General features: G+C 38.8%; 1 protein-coding gene across 1 annotated transcript in view; it reads right to left on the bottom strand.

Annotated features, from left to right (window-relative positions):
* Positions 1–16,881, bottom strand: part of Yeti (yeti) — a 37,836-nt gene that overhangs the window by 19,558 nt on the left and 1,397 nt on the right. Inside the window, exon 2 of the mRNA XM_076177145.1 lies at positions 1,064–1,312. Coding sequence (XP_076033260.1) covers positions 1,064–1,312 — 249 coding nt within the window. The remainder of the gene's footprint in view (positions 1–1,063; positions 1,313–16,881) is intronic.

Genomic DNA, 16,881 nt, shown 5'->3' with positions numbered 1-16,881 from the left:
TCTAAATTCAATTTTGTTGTTGTCTTGGATTTTTCTCCAACCCTGTACCTCTTTTGCTATGGACTCTTTATTATTATTCTTTAATTCCTCATTCTCATCCTTTACTTCTTTTAACTGTCTTTTTAATTCTTCTATTTCTTTATTTAGGTTTTGGTTCTCCTTCTTTAGTTCTTCCAATCTATCAACTCTGTGTAATCTATGTAAGTTGACTGAACCTAACCTCCCACTGTTCATTCATTTTTGCTAATCGGGGGAGATTGTCATCTCCTCCCTCATTAAATCCATGGAAATAATTATCTTCACCTACCATTGTGTGCTCCTACCATTGTGTGCTCCTATCTATATTTTTAATTTTTACATTTTTACTAATCTCTTCGACTTCACCTCTGTCATTTGCGCATCTCTTGTTGACATTCCTTCTGACTTACGGGGCCCGTTCGCCCCCTTACTCATTTCCTTCCATTTTCCTTGGTAAACCCTCCTCTTCTCCTTTTTCTTCACCTTCCCACTATACCACGAGCTTTCCCCTTCCCTACTAATATAACACAGGTACTCCCTCATCGTTGAGATCCACAAAAATTGCATTTTTTTTCTGGAGTCCAATCTTCACTGTCACTTCGACTGTCATGTGTGTGTATTTAACTACTCTCCAATAGAATCTTTCTCTTCGATTTGTTTCATAATTCCTGGTTCATCTTCCTGAACTGATTCTAGTAATTGGCTTACTTTGTCATTTTCCTCTTTGATTCTTGTGGTTCTATCTGTGTTGTCCCCCCCCTGCAAATACAAAAAGGCACTTCTCTTTGCGTTGGTATCCACAATCTGCACTTTTCTTCAGAGCGTTCTTCAAGCCGTCCGTTCGTTGAAAGTGTGTGTGTGTGTGTGTGTGTTTTTTTTATGGAGATTATTCCTCAATCACAAAAGAATGTCATATGACTAATCCATAGGGATATCAATTATGTCCTAAAATACTATATAAAATTTATGCAATCAGTACCCCTTATGGACTTCTGCAGAGGGTAGAATCAGTGAATGAATGGGAATTAGGTTAGTGGATTCTCACCTGCCCATAAATTGTTGGCTTTTTCTTTGGATTCCTCTTCATTCTTTGGGGTTTCTTCTTCATTGTTTTCCTCTTCTTTTTCGTTCTCTGCACTTTCTGCATATGCAAGTAAGGGATTTATCTTCTTTTTTGAGGATTTTTTCCCTTTCCCTTGACCCTTCTTCTTCTTCTTTTCCTCATCTCCATCCCCATCTTCTTCTCCTTCCTCTTCTTCAGCATCACTAATTGGCTCATCTTCACTAACTGCACCTGCAAATATTAAATATCATCCATAAAGCAAGCACATATAATTCATATATTTGTGCATTCCCAAGACATGCATATTGCCATCATACTAGAGGCAAACTACATCCACAACATTTCACACCAAATATACGTCAATATTCAGCCAAATTGACTTTTTCCCTACCAACTGTTGGCATATATTTTTTTCATACCCAAATTGTACATGCTTGTAGTTTTTATTCCCATTTTTCACAAATATTTTTGGTATTTTTTAATTCATCCCAAGTGTCTTTTGTCAAAAAATGTCCTCAAACCAGAGAAATTCATCATCCAGAATTTGCATTTGCTTCATCTGTATAACTCATTTCTTGGCTCCATTTACAAACATTAATATGATCATTAATTCTACATATGTGGCCATGGTAACTGTGAATAAATGATGCTTATGCTTTCCCACACTTTCATCCCCCTTCCTTTTTTTTTCCCTACCTTCCTGCTTATTACAAAATGGGACCAATGATGCTTACCTACTATTGGAGATTGTACAAGATGGATGATGAGAAATATCTTTCTGCCAATATTTAAAACCTGTCTATCCCTTCACCTCCATGTGGAGGCACACTCTTGTTCTGTGGACCATGACAGCAATGCGAGATTATCCACAAGGATGCAGGCGCTGGTACTCTACAGTCCATAACAAGTGACACCTAGTCTCTGTGCCAGGCCCATTTCTATTAGCTTTGACTATATTTCCTTCGCCTTTTTACATAAAGAGAACCAACAACTAATGACTGCTCCCCTCCTCCTCCTACTTCTAGCCAGGGACAAAGAAAGAGACCCACACCAATAAAACACAAACAATAGTCCAATGTTTCTTCCTGAAGAGATCTAAAGGTTATCACAATGGGCTATTTTTCCTCTGACTGTTGGGTCAGATTTGCAGCCTGCAGCTCTCAGAAAGGAATCTAATATGCTGGAGGAAAATAATTTTCCTCCTGCATATCAAATGTTATGTCTACTTTTGAAAAGATAAATTAGTTTACCATATTGATTTTATAGTGGAAAAAGTTCTGGAGGTGGGGAGCACTGCTACAATATAGGCGTTCCAAACTTCATTTACTTCTCCCTGCACTTGTCAATGCTCTTTTTGTTGTGGGTGTTGCAAAGATGTATTTACCTAGTTTACCTAGTTGTATTTTATGGGACTAGAGCTATGCTTGTTTTGACCCATTTTTGTATCTCTCCACATCCAGTTTGCATTTGAATTTGTGTATAGTTCTGGCATTAACTGTTTCACTGTTCAATTTGTTCCAGACGTCAATCTCTCTGTGTGGGAAACTGTTCTTTTTCAGATTTCTTCTGTAGCTGTCTTTCCTTAGTTTCTTTGCATGTCCTCTTGTTTCTCTTTGGTCCCATTTTAATAGATCATCTCTATCAAGAACTTCAACTCCTTTCATAATTCTGAAAATGGTCAACAAATCGCCTCTCTCCCTTCTCTGCTCTAACGTTGTCAGTTGTAATTTCTCCATTCTTTGTTTGTTCAAATTTGATAGTGTAGGTGCCATCTTAGTCGCCGCTCTTTGGATTCTTTCTAATTTCTTTGTTTTTCTTTGTGCTAGGTGCCCACATTGACATAGCATATTCTAGTTTTGGTCTTATCAATGTACCGGGTAACAATTAATTTCTTAACCATCTCTTCATCCATGTCGTCGAATGCCACCTTCATTGATCTTAACAAATTGTAAGTCTCTCCAAATATCTTGTTTACATGTTTGTCAGGTGTCAAGTCACTTGAGATGATTATTCCTAGGTCCCTCTCTGAGTTAACTTTCTTTACTTCTTTGTCTCCAATCATATATTTCCCCAAAACTATTTTTGCCTTTTCCAAACTCCATTATACTACATTTCTTGATGTTGAAATTAATTTCATATTTCTGACTCCATTCCCATACTTTATGTAGGTCATCTTGTAGTGATCTGCAATCTTCTTGTTTTCACTCTCTTGAGCAATTTAGCATCGTCAGCAAAGAAATTCATGTAACAATTCACTCCTTTGTCCATATCATTTATGTATATGGCAAACATTAAGGGAGCCAAAACAGAGCCCTGAGGGACGCCACTTTTTAATTCTTTCCATTTCGAGTTTTTATCTCAGTACCACTCTCATCTTTCTTCCATTTAGAAAGTCCTTCATCCATTCCAAGATCTGCCTTGAATTCCTCCTATTTTTTCAATTTTGTTTATTAATTTTTTGTGTGGTACTTTGGCTCTCAACTACACTTACCTCCAATTCCCTTTTTGATGTTCTTTCTTCATTCTCATTTCCTTTATCCATTATTGCCAGAATAGAAATATACACATAGTGCAAACTAGAAAAGGAGAAATACTTTTACCGGTCTCACAGCATAGCCAGCCCGCGCAAAAACAACACAGGTTTCCTTTGATGTTTATTCTAAAGCCACTAGGTTTCGCTAACAACAGCGCAACACCTCTGCACTCTATGATGTCGGAAACTGTTTGTGGTGCAGATGGTGTGTGGAACAAGAAGGACAGGAGGAAATAGAAGGAATGATAGTGAATGGTGGGATGAGGAAACAAAGAAGGTTAAAGAAGAGAAGAAGCGAGCTTTCACAGATTGGTTACAAAATAGGACAAGGGAGTGTCATATGAGAGATACAAAGAAAAGAAAAGAGAAGTAAAGCACAAGGTAAAGGAGGAAAAGAGGAGAGCACATGTGAAATGGGGTAAGAGTATGACAGAAAATTTTGAAAGTAATAAAATGATGTTTTGGAAAGAAATTAAGAGAGGAAGAGGAGGCGAATCAAGTAGAGAAGAAAAGGTAAAAGGTGCAGATGAAGAGATGATAATAGAAGAGAAGGCAGTAAGGGGAGAGTGGGCAGAGTATTTTAGTAAGTTGCTAAATGTGAAGGAGGATAGGGAGGGAAAGATAGTTGCAGTGGGAAGTGCTAAGAAAATGAGAGTGATGAGTGAGGAAAATGGAGGAGAAATAATGAAGGATGAAGTGAAGGCAGTTGTTAAGATGATGAAAGCAGGTAAGACACCTGGTCTGGATGGATGCAATGCAGAATGTCTAAAAAAAGGAGGTACAGTGATGGTGGACTGGCTGGTGAGGTTATTTAATGTTTGCTGGAGAGAGGGTAGAGTGCCGGAGGACTGGAGGAGTGCCTGTATAGTTCCTCTTTACAAGAGAAAAGGGGACAAGTGTGAATGTAGTAGTTTCAGAGGGATTAGCTTGTTAATTGTAGTTGGGAAGGCTTATGGGAGGAACTTGATTCATAAGATTAGGAGAGGAACAGAGGGAGTAATTGGTGAGGAACAGTGTGGATTTAGGACAGGTAGAGGTTGCGTAGATCAGATTTTTGTGGTAAGACAGATATGTGAGAAAGCTATAAGAAAAGGTAGGGATGTTTTTTGGGCTTTTATGGATCTGGAAAAGGCTTATGACAGGGTAGATAGGAAGGCACTGTGGGAGGTTTTGTAGATATACAGGATAGGAGGAAAGCTTCTAGGAGCTGTCAAGAGTTTTTAAGAGAGTAGTAGAGCATGTGTCAGGATTAGAAATTGAGAGAGTGAGTGGTTTGAGGTAAAGGTGGGACTTCATCAGGGATGTGTTATGTTGCCCTGGCTGTTCAACTTATACATGAATGGGGTGGTGCAATAGGTAAATACAAGGGTGGTGGGTCAGGGATTGGAGATGGTTAAAGAAAATGGAGAAAAGTGGGAGGTAAGCCAGCTGTTGGTTGTGGACAACACTGCGCTTGTAGCAGGATCAGAGAAGGGATTGAGGAAGTTGGTGACAGAGTTTGGGAGAGTGTGTGAAAGAAGAAAGTTGAAGATAAATGTGGGTAAAAGTAAGATGATGAGATGTTCAAGGGGTGAAAGGGGCAGCAGACTGGAAGTGAGCATTAAGGGAGAGCGACTGGAGGAAGTGGATAGTTTTAGATACTTGGGTGCGAATGTGGCAGGAAACAGAGTGGTGGAGGTAGAATGTAGATTGAGAGAAGTGAGTAAATGCCTTGGTGGAATAACGAATAGACATTTGGGAATGGAAGCTAAGAGGAGACTGTATGAAGGAGTGATTAAGCCAACAGCACTGTATGGGGTAGAAACATGGAACATAAGATAAGAAGAGAGGAGTCTGAATATGTTTGAGATGAGGTGTCTGAGAACTATGATGGGGGTTACTAGGCTGGATAGTGAGAAATGAGGAGGTGAGGAGGAGAACAGGGGTGGAAAGGGAGTTGGGAGATAGGGTGGATGAAAGAGTATTGGGGTGGTTTGGACACATGGAAAGAATGAGTGAAGAAAGACTAGTAAAAGAGGTATGGAACGCAGATGTGGAGGGAGTGAACATGAGGGGGCTACCTAGGATGAGATGGATGGATGGGGTGAACCATGGGGAAGAGGGGAATGTCTGTTGAGGAAGGGAGAGGACAGAAGACAGGGGTGAATGGAGAATGGTTGTATATGGATGATGTGATGCATGAGGTGGAATGGATGGGGGGATGGGGGGTGAGGTAGTATGTGTGAGGAAAATTTGACACAGCCTGAAGTGATTTTTCCCTGTCTTCTCCTTTTCTGCATGAGGGGATGGAGAGGGGGGGGGTCGCCAAATTAATGAAGTGGCCTTGCTGTGGTTGTGCTGGGTCTTGCGACACTGCCTCTGACCCAGGGTAGTGGACAAGATGCAGGGATGACCCGTCATCCAGGAGGTGCCAAGATGAGAGGGAGGGTAGAGGGTGGAGGGGAGTGGAGTGTATTAGGGATGGAATGGGTGGGAATGGTTTTTATGCCTTTTTCTTTTTTGGCTACCTCCCTTGTAAGGGGGAAAAAGCCTTTGGTATATGTATGTGTTGCAATTTATTGTCCAACACTGATCTGGATGTTGATCAACTGAGATTGTTCATGCAAAAGTGCAATGAGAAGATAGGACAAATTCCCACATCTAATTCTATACCAGACTTCAGGAGAACCAATATTAATAAGAGAAAGTATTTAGGACAACTGGTCACTTACAAGACCAACCCAGGGGGCTGTGACAGAGTAAGATACACGGTTAGCCTGGATGTCATTAGTATAGTCAGGTGTCAGCTCACAGAGAGTAATATGCTTACCTTGGGTCAGGTCACTTATAAGTGTGAGGTCAACAGCCCAGTCAGCAATCTGGATGAAATGTACAGTAACCTAACAGCTTTAATTCTAAATGCATGAAATAAATTTATTCCTCTCAAGTCAATACAGAAGAATAGTAATACTCCCAAATGGATGATAGAGTGCAAAATGAGATTGGAATGAAAAGAGGAATTTTTGCCAGAATAAAAAAAATAGGGAACCACACCTTAAATCCAAATATAATGATATAGCAAGACCACTTAAAAAGAATAGGCGCACAGCGAAACGTATCTACAAAATTAAAGTTGCCAGACAAGTGAGATTCAACCCAAAGGGCTTCTTTCATCTCTACAGAACAAAATATTAGGAAAGGATTTAACAATTATTTTCTCTCTGTGTTTACTAAGGAGAGGTTGGATATGGTACCTGACTGTGATCTGATTTTCAGTGGGGATGAAGAAAGTAGACTATCTACCATCAGCATTAGTAAAGTAGACGTAGTCAAACAGATTGAATGATTTAAAGCTACAAAATCCCAAGGTCCAGACAAAAATTTCCAAGTGCTTAAAGAGTGTAAATTTGAAATCTGCAACCTGTTAACAGAAATATTTAATAAGTTGGTAGACACTGGTAGTGTGCCTATTGCTTGGGGGCAGGCATACAATGTTGCTGTTTTCAAAAAGGGAGATAAATCATCTATATGCAACTGCAGGTCAATCAGTTTGACATCAGTTATAGGCAAAATGCTTGAGTCAAAAATAGCTAATAGAATCAGAGATCACATCGAGAGACATAATTTGATTCATGACTCACAGCATGGTATCTCCAAGAGTAAGTCATGTGTGACTAATCTATCTTTTTACACTAAAGTATACAAGGCGTCAGATAACAATGACAATTACGATGATATTTACCTTGACTTCAGCAAAGCGTTTGACAAGGTTCCCCATCAGAGACTACTAAATAAAGTCAAAGCACATGGGATAGGAGGAAAAGTGTTTGAATAGATTAGAGAATGACCAAAATGATACATGGGCTCAGAAATCTACCTTTTGAGGAAAGGCTTAGGCACCTTAACCTACACTCTCTGGAAAGATGCAGAGTGCAGGGTGATCTAATAGAGGTGTTCTAGTGGATCAAAAGGCTTTAACAAGGATGACACACACAAGGTCATCATATTAGGAAAACAGGGCATGACTCGCAGTAATGGATTTAAATTGGACAAATTTAGATTTAACCTCTTCAATACAAGTCGAATTCTTGCATGCAGCATTGGGTGCCTAATGTATGATGCATCACACTACTTGCACTATAAAATAAAAAAGTCACTGCTGTACTACTTGTTCTCTTTTACTCTGAGTAATAACAAATACTGAAAATATGATCAAACAAGTTCACAGAATTCAGGGGTCACTCAGCTACTGCTAAAAAATAAATATAATCAAGATGCCAATGTCGGCATCTTCATATACCCACTCGCACCTCATGACAAAGAGGTTAAGAAGGAAATAGGCAAGAACTGGTTTACTAATAGGGTGGTCAAGAAATGGTATACACTTAGTAACCATGTATTAAGCACTGAAACTATTGGTTGTTTTAAGAAATGGTTAGACAACTTTATGGATGGGGATGGTGGTAATGGACATGAAACTGCCTAGTGTAGGGTTATGTTCTCTTGCAGTCTCCTTCATTCTCATGATGATTAAACACATCGTACCAACCCTCAATATAACTGTTTGTATGAATTGGTTGTTTGAAGATACTCCATGTTTCAGGATTCCACAGATAACTTTCAATCCAGTTGTTGCAAATATAATCCACCAATGTTTTCAGCAAGCTTGTAGATGCACATGTTGCTAGTCTCTTGAACATGCTCTGAATGTGTTCATGAGGGAGGTAGGGCAATGCAAGAAACTGGTGACAAAGTTTTTGAATGTCATCATCATTATGGTATAGTGGAGCCAGACCAATTTCCTACATTTTCCTCCAAATACACTGACCCCATTAACCACTTCAGTACGAGTCAAATTCTGTCTTACAGCACTGACTGCCATATGTATGATGCATCACACTACTCGCAATATAAAATATACAGTCACTGCTGTATTACTTGTTCTCTTTTACTCTGAGTAATAATAAACACAGAAAATGTGATCAAACCAGTTCACAGAATCCAGGGGTAACTAATGTACAACAAAACGAATTTTGAGATACTTAAAAAAATCTTTCGTAATGCAAACTGGGAAAAATTCCTAAATGAAGAAACAAGGATGGAAGACAAATGGAATATACAAGAAATTTATAATGAGGGAGTGAACAAATATGTACCACAACAAAAGCAAGAGTATACATAAAAAGCTGGTACAAAAAAAAATGTAGTGAAGTTAAGGATAAAAGAGACAAAGCTTAGAAAAAATTGGAAAAAAAAAAAAACAGAAAATGGCAAACATACATCAAACTAAGAAACAATTATGTAAAAATACACAGACATGAAAAGAGAAACTATAAAAAAGAAATAATAGAAAAATGCAAGGAACAACCTAAACTATTTTACAGGTATGTAAATGGTAAACTAAAGAATTAAGAATAAGCAAGAAATAGAAAAGCTGTGCCAGGGAAATTATGAATATACAGAAGAACTAGAAATGGCAGAAATTATGAGCAATCATTTCAAATTGGTAATCACAATTGAGAACTCACCTAACTGTGACGGAATAAAAAGAGAGAAATCCCCCCCCCCATGAAGGAAATAACTGTAACACAGAAGGAAATCAGCGACCAAATAAAAACCATTGATGTCAGAAAATCACATGGTCTGGATGGAATTGCAAATTGGATACTGAAAGAATGCATAGGAGTTAACAGATGAAATATACAACATAATTAAATACTCACTCAAAGAAAGGTACCACAGGACTGGAAGAATGCAAATATTGTACCAATATACAAGGGAGGAAACAAGGAAAATCCAACTAACTACAGACCGGTCTCCCTAACAAGCACAGTAGCAAAAATATGTGAAAAGGTTATCAAAAATAGATGGGTTAAACATCTGGAAGAAAAAAATATACTGAATCCAAATCAATTTGGATTCTGACAAGGAAGATCAAGTACAACAAACCTGATCTGCTTCTATTCAAGACTAATAGAAATAATACAAGAGAGGGATGGATGGGCAGACTGTGCCTTTCTAGACCTACAAAAAGCATTTGATAATGTACCACACAAGAAACTAATAAGAAAAATAGAATCAACAGGTGGCATCAGAGGAAAATTATTGGAATGGATGGAAGACTTCCTGACTGGGAGAAAAATGGGGGTAGTAATTAGAGATAAATACTCGAATTGGGAAGAAATGATAAGTGGTGTCCCACAAGGTTCACTACTGGCTCCAATCATGTTTGCTATATATATAAATGACATGGATGAAGGAGTGGAGTGTTATATGAATTTCTTCACAGATGACACAAAAATACTAAAGAAAGTAAGAACAGAGGAGGATTACAAATCATTACAGTTTAACCTGGACAAAATCTCGAAATGGACTCAAAAGTGGGAGGTGAACTTCAATATCAAGAAATGTAGTATAATGGAGTTTGGAAAAAGTAAAAACAGAATGTCAAAAAATGATAAAATTCTTGAAGTCAAAAAAGTGAACTCAGAAAGAGAGCTTGGAGTAATAATCAGCAAAGACATGACACTGGACAAACGTATTAATAAAATAGTTGGAGAAAGCTTCAACCTATCAAGGTCAATGAAAGAGGCATTTGACTACTTGGATGAGGAAATGATTAAAAAAATATTAGTTACACTAATAAGACCATAACTGGAGTATGCAGCAACACTATGGACACCAGTACTAAAAAAATATAAAGAATTAGAAAGAATACAAAGAGCAACAACAAAGTTGGCCCCAACTCTTTCCAAATTAACATACGAACAAAGATTGTCCAAATTGGAATTACCAACTCTGGAACAAAGAAGAGAAAGAGATCTGCTGACAATCTATAGAATCATGAAAGGAATGGAAATCCTAGATAGGGATGATTTACTAAAATGGGACAATGGAAAAACAAGAGGACACGAAAAGAAACTCAAAAAGGATAACTATAGAAGAGATCATAAAAAAATAGCTTTCCACACAGAGTAATGGATACCTGGAATAATTTAGATAAAGATACAATGTGTGCAAACACTATCCAAGATTTTAAGAAAAAACTTGATGCTGAAAGATACAAAGACAGGTCACCACTAGCATAGCTCCCTTCCCGTATAATACAACTAGGTAAATGTATATAATTAAGATGCCAACACCAGCATCCTTGTGTACCCACTTGTGCCTCATGGTTGGAGTGGTTAGACAAGGTTACAATAGGTATGAATGACATCATGAACATGAACTTGGTAGAATTGATGAATAAGTACAAACGTATTAATAGGCTAAAGGCATTCTCCTTCGCATTGGTAATGAAGGGGTTTTACAGCAGGGCTTCCAGCACAAATAACCGCTTAAAGTCCTTGTGCTCAATCGGAATCATCGAGTTCATAGATTTGTGGAATAATTTCTACAATCAACATACACTTTTTAATCGAGACGGTCTCCACCTTAATCCAAATGGATCTGCTCACCTAGGTAGACTCCTTAATGATGCATTGGAGGAATATCAGAAAAAAAAAAAAAACTGAGACCAGAGTAGACCTATTGTAGAAAACAAAAATCAGGTATCCACTCATAGGCAGCAATTAAAAGTCTGTTTAGTCAATGCACAAAGCTTGCAAAACAAATTCCAAGATCTTGCTGTACTAACTTTTCTCAAAGACTATGATATTGTTGGGATCACTGAATCTTGGATAAACACTGAAAATTGAGATTTCTTGGCAGAATATAGTATAAAAGGGTACTCAATATTCAGTGACACACAGTCATGGAGAGCAGGTGGAGGTGTACTTATGTAAAATCATGCCTACAAACACTGGAAATTACTAAACCACATATAAGTAACAATGATGCTAGATGTGCAAATTTGCACAGCGTATGAGAAATTAATTCTTGGTCTTGTTTATCAACCACCAGCCCAAAACCAAAATACTGACATTAAACTGTATGAGCAGATTTTAGATATATGCAGCGAGAACGAAGTTATTATTAGAGATTTCAACTTTTCTGTGACTATATGGGGTGAAACATAAATTTCACATACTGGTCATGGGTTATACTCAAATATCTTGTAAAGCTCCTTGTATCAACACATTCACAAGCCAACACATGGGTAGAGTGTTCTCGATATTGTTCTTTCTACTAACAATAACCAAGTAACAGATGTAAATGTTGGACCAAAATTCATTACCAATGACCACAATATCCTCACATTCCACATCAATTGTAACATCGAGCTGCACAACAAAAGCTTTGAAAAGGTACTAAACTTCCAGAAAGCACCTAGAAAAATTAACCTCTTCACTCCGGGGCACATCGCACGTCTGGCAGCATTAGCTGCCCAAAATGCGATGTTGCGTCATAATAATCGCATTATAAAAAATAAGGTCAGTGCTCAATCGTCCGTTCTCTTTCACCCGTGTATTTTGATAACCATAGAAAATTGATGAAGCCAGTTTAGAGAGAATGGAGATTATGTAGGTACGACTACAATAAATATAATCAAGATGCCCACGTTGGCATCATTGAGTACCCACTTGCTCCTCATGCCGCCTACGTAGGCATCACCGTATAGAAGTACCAACTGGTCAGAAATTTACAAAATCCAGGATGCTGGACAAACTTGGGATATTTTCTCTAACATAATCAAGAAATTAGTTGATGAATGTTCTAAGGTCTATGTCCATCAAGCAATGTCAAACCTACATACATACATACATATACCAAAGGCTTTTTCCCCCTTACATGGGAGGTAGCCAAAAGACAATGGCATAGAAACCACTCCCACCCATTTCCATCCCCTACATATTCCACTCCCCTGTACCCTCCTCCCTCCCTCCTATCTTGGCACCTCCTGGATGATGGGTCATCCCTGCATAACCTTCTCATTTTTAACCGATGGATTTCTGAATGGCTGTCTGGTCATAAGCAACATGTTGCTCTGAATGGAAATTGCTCAGGCTGGCATTGTGTATCAAGTGGAGTGCCTCAGGGCTCAGTGCTAGGTCCTGTACTCTTTCTGATGTACATTAATGACCTGGATGAAAATATAAAGTGTAAATTATCAAAATCTGCGAATGATACCAAATTTGCAAATAAAATTATTGTATATCCACAATACAACAACAAGAATTACAAAATTATTTGAACACTTTATGCAAATGGGGGAGGGAAAATTCCTAGATGCTTTGCAATATAGATAAATGTAAAGTACTTCATATTGGTAATAGTAATGTCCAGACCAACTACACATTGGTTGTACAACTACCAAGTGTAGATCAAGAGAAAGGCCTTGTTGTTGTGATATAAAATTATCTCAAACCAAGCAAACATTACTCAGAGGTCATTAAAACTGCAAATGAATTAACTGGATTTATAGGTAGAGCTTTTGAGTTTAGAACTGAAAAAATTATTCTTAATCTTTACAATGCCCTAGTCAGACCTAACCTAGAATACTGTGCACAGTGCTGGTCTCCATTTTACAAGAAGGATATACAGATGTTAGAAAGAGTACAGCATAGAGTAACAAAGCTCACCCCTAGGTTGTGGAACAAGCCTTATGAAGAGTGCTTGAGAGAACTACATATATATACCAAATGCTCTTTCCCCCCCAACAAGTGAGGTAGCCAAAAAAACAAAGGCATAAAATCCACTCCCACCCATTCCATCCCCATCCACCCCTTTCCCTCTCTCTTACCTTGGCACCTCCAGGATGACAGGTCATCCCTGCATCTTGCCCACTGCCCTGGGTCAGAAGCAGTGTTGCAAGACACAGCAGGGCCACTTCATTAAATCGGCGATCACCCTCTCCGTCCCCTCATGCAGAAAAGGAGAAGACGGGGAGAAATCCCTTTGGGCTGCATCAATTTATTTCTCACACATACTTCCTCATCCCCCACCGACTCCCCCTCATGCATCACATCATCATCCATACACAACCATTCTCTATTCACCGCTATCTTCTGCCCTCTCCTGTCCTTCCTCAACAGACATTCCCCTCTTTCCCAATGCCCCTTTTACCCTATCCATCCATCTCATCCTAGGTTGCCCCCTCATGTTCACTCCTTCCACCTCTGCCTTCCACACCTCTTTTACTAGTCTTTCTTCACTTATTCTTTCCATGTGTCCAAACCATCCCAATACTCTTTCATCAACCCTATCTCCCAACTCCCTTTCAACCCCATTCTCCTCCTCACCTCTTCATTTCTCACTCTATCCAGCCTAGTAACTCCAATCTTACTTCTCAGGCACCTCATCTCAAAACTATACAAGAATTTAAGAACAAACTGGATGCAGAGAGATACAAAAACGGGTCACTATGAGCATAGCTCTCGTCCTGTAAAATACAACTAGGTAATACATTCAAACTCCTCCTCTCTTTCTCTCTTATGTTCCATGTTTCTGCCCCATACAGTGCTGTCAGCACAATCACTCCTTCATACAATCTCCTCTTAGCATCCATTCACAAATGTCTATTTCTCACTACACTTTTTAATTCACCAAGACATCTACTTACTTCTCTCAATCTACATTCTACCTTCACCTCCACTCCTCCCTTTCCCGGCACATTTGCAACCAAGCATCTAAAATTATCCATGTCCTCCAGTCTCTCTCCCTTAATACTCACTTCCAGTCTGCTGCCACCTCCACTTGTACATCTCATCACCTTACTTTTACCCATTTATCTTCAACTTTCTTCTTCCATACACCTTCCCAAACTCTGTCAATAATTTCTTCAATCCCCCCTCTGATCCTGCTACAAACGCAGTGTTGTCAGCAAGCAACAACTGGTTTATCTCCCACTTTTCTCCATTTTCTTTAACCATCTCCAATACCTTACCAACTACCCTTCCATTTACCTCTTGCACCACTCCATCCATGTATAAATTGAACAGCCAGGGTGACATAACACATCTGTGATGAAGTCCCACCTTTACCTCGAACCACTCACGCTCTCAATTTCTAATCCTGACACACGCTCTACTACTCTCATAAAAACTCTTGACTGCTCTTAAAAGCTTTCCTCCTATCCCATATATCTGCAATACCTCCCACAGTGCCTTCCTGTCTACCCTGTCATAAGCCTTTTCCAGATCCAAAAAGCCCAAAAAACATCCTTCCCCTTTCCTATAGCTTTCTCACACATCTGTCTTACCACAAAAATCTGATCTATGCAACCTCTACCTGTCCTAAACCCACACTGTTCCTCACCAATTACTCCCTCTTCCTCTCCCAATCCTCTCAGTCAAGACCCTCCCATAAACCTTACCAACTACACTTAACAAGCTGATCCCTCTGAAACTACTACACTCACACTTGTCCCCTTTTCCCTTGTAAAGTGGAACTATACAGGCACTCCTCCAGTACTCTACCCTCTCTTAAACAAACATTAAGTAACCTCACCAGCCTGTCCACCATCAATGTACCTCCTTTTTTCAGACATTCTGCATGACATCCATCCAACCCAAGTGCCTTACCTGTTCTCACATCTTAACCCCTTCCATACGGTGCCGCACACGTAGGCGTCATGAGGAGCAAGTGGATTCGCGATGCTGCCATATCGGCGTCTTGATTATATTTATTGTAGTCGCCCCTGTGTTTTTACATTCTCCCAAATGCGCCCTGAATCCCATTCTCTGTGGTTTTCAAAATTCGCGGGTGAAAGAGAGAACGATCGATATAAGCGGCGACTATATTTTATGATGCGAATATTATTTCGTTACGTCATACGGCTGGCATTGGCTGCTGCCCGCGAGATTTAAGTCCCGTACTGAAGTGGTTAACAACTGCCTTCACTTCATCCTTCTTTATTTCTCCTCCATTTTCCTCACTCATCACAGTCATTTTCTTAGCGCTTCCCACTGCAACTACTTTTCCCTCCCTATACTCCTTCACATTTAGCAACTCCCTAAAATACTCTGCCCATCTTCCTCTTACTGCCATCTCTTCCATTATCATCTCTCCATCTGCACCTTTTACCTTTTCTTCTCTACTTGATTCGCCTCCTCTTCCTCTTTTAATTTCTTTCCAAAACATTTTTTTTTTATTACTTTCAAAATTTTATGTTATACTCTTACCCCATTTCACATCTGCTCTCCTCTTTGCCTCGTTTCATTAATGCTAGGGTAGGAAATGAAGAGAACTAAATCTGTTTAATCTCTCAAAATGGAGAATGAGGGGTAATCTAATTGCAGTCTTCAAAATTCTCAAAAGGAATTGGTGTGGAAAAATATTTCAAAATTTACACCTCCAACACAACTAGGAATAATGGATGAAAGATTGTAGGGCAATGATTTCAAACAGATGTGGCAAAATACCCTTTCTTCAATTGCATTGTTGATACATGGAATGGTCTACCATCCAATGTCACTGGTTGTTCCACTGCAGAGGTGTTCATGAAATGTCACAACATTTACTTGGCTAAAAATCCCCAACTAGAATTATTTACTTCAAGATAGATTTAAAAAAAAAGTATCAATAATAGGTTATGTGCCAGATCAGCCTTGTAAGGACCAATAGGTTTGTTGCTGTTCTTTTGCCCATGTAACTCCATGTACTAAATATTCAGAATATACCAAACATTAAACTTTTCATCTAATCCTGGAGAGCACATGGGTCCTTGATTGGTAGGTCAGTATTTTAAGTAGTAACTCCTTAAAATAAAATGGAGAAAACAACACTTAAAATAATACAGGACACATAAAATAATACAGGAATCATTTACTGAAATGGTTTTTAACTCAAGTTATTCTTCAGTGCCAGTAGGCAATCTAGTAATGTTGTATATAAACAGAGCAGGAATCATTTACTGAAATGGTTTTTAACTCAAGTTATTCCTCAATGCCAGTAGGCTATCTAGTAATGTTGTATATAAACAGAGCAGGGCTGCTTTGGTACTTTGAATACAGGGCAGTTACAACCCAGGGATGTTTTGGATGGATAATGTCCAAAGGCCACTGGGGTAATACAAAATCTGGAGGCTATACAATGGAGCTTCATTTGTGAGTAGAATAACATCTGTATAAGACCAGGACTGTCAGCAGTCTTAGGCATCTAGGACTCTTCTAGGTAAATGTTCAGTTTCACCCTTGGGCGCAATATAGCAATAGAAAATTAATTATTAATTTTGTAAATTATAATGTATCAACGTAATATGCAATTTTGTGGGCGGAAATAAAAAACAAAAAAGTTGCTAAAACAGATTTCGTAAGTGACGAAGTCGTGCTGGACGAATGGTATGCCATGTTTGTTATAATAGATGCCGACATCGAAGAAATGAAAGGATAAATTCGTCTAACCTAAA

Source organism: Oratosquilla oratoria, chromosome 3 (genome assembly GCF_046742065.1).
Source record: "Oratosquilla oratoria isolate Oo_2021 chromosome 3, ASM4674206v1, whole genome shotgun sequence".
In the NCBI taxonomy this organism is placed as follows: domain Eukaryota; kingdom Metazoa; phylum Arthropoda; class Malacostraca; order Stomatopoda; family Squillidae; genus Oratosquilla; species Oratosquilla oratoria.
The sequence above is the reverse complement of the archived record's forward strand: the minus strand, read 5'-3'. Positions and strand labels throughout refer to the sequence as shown.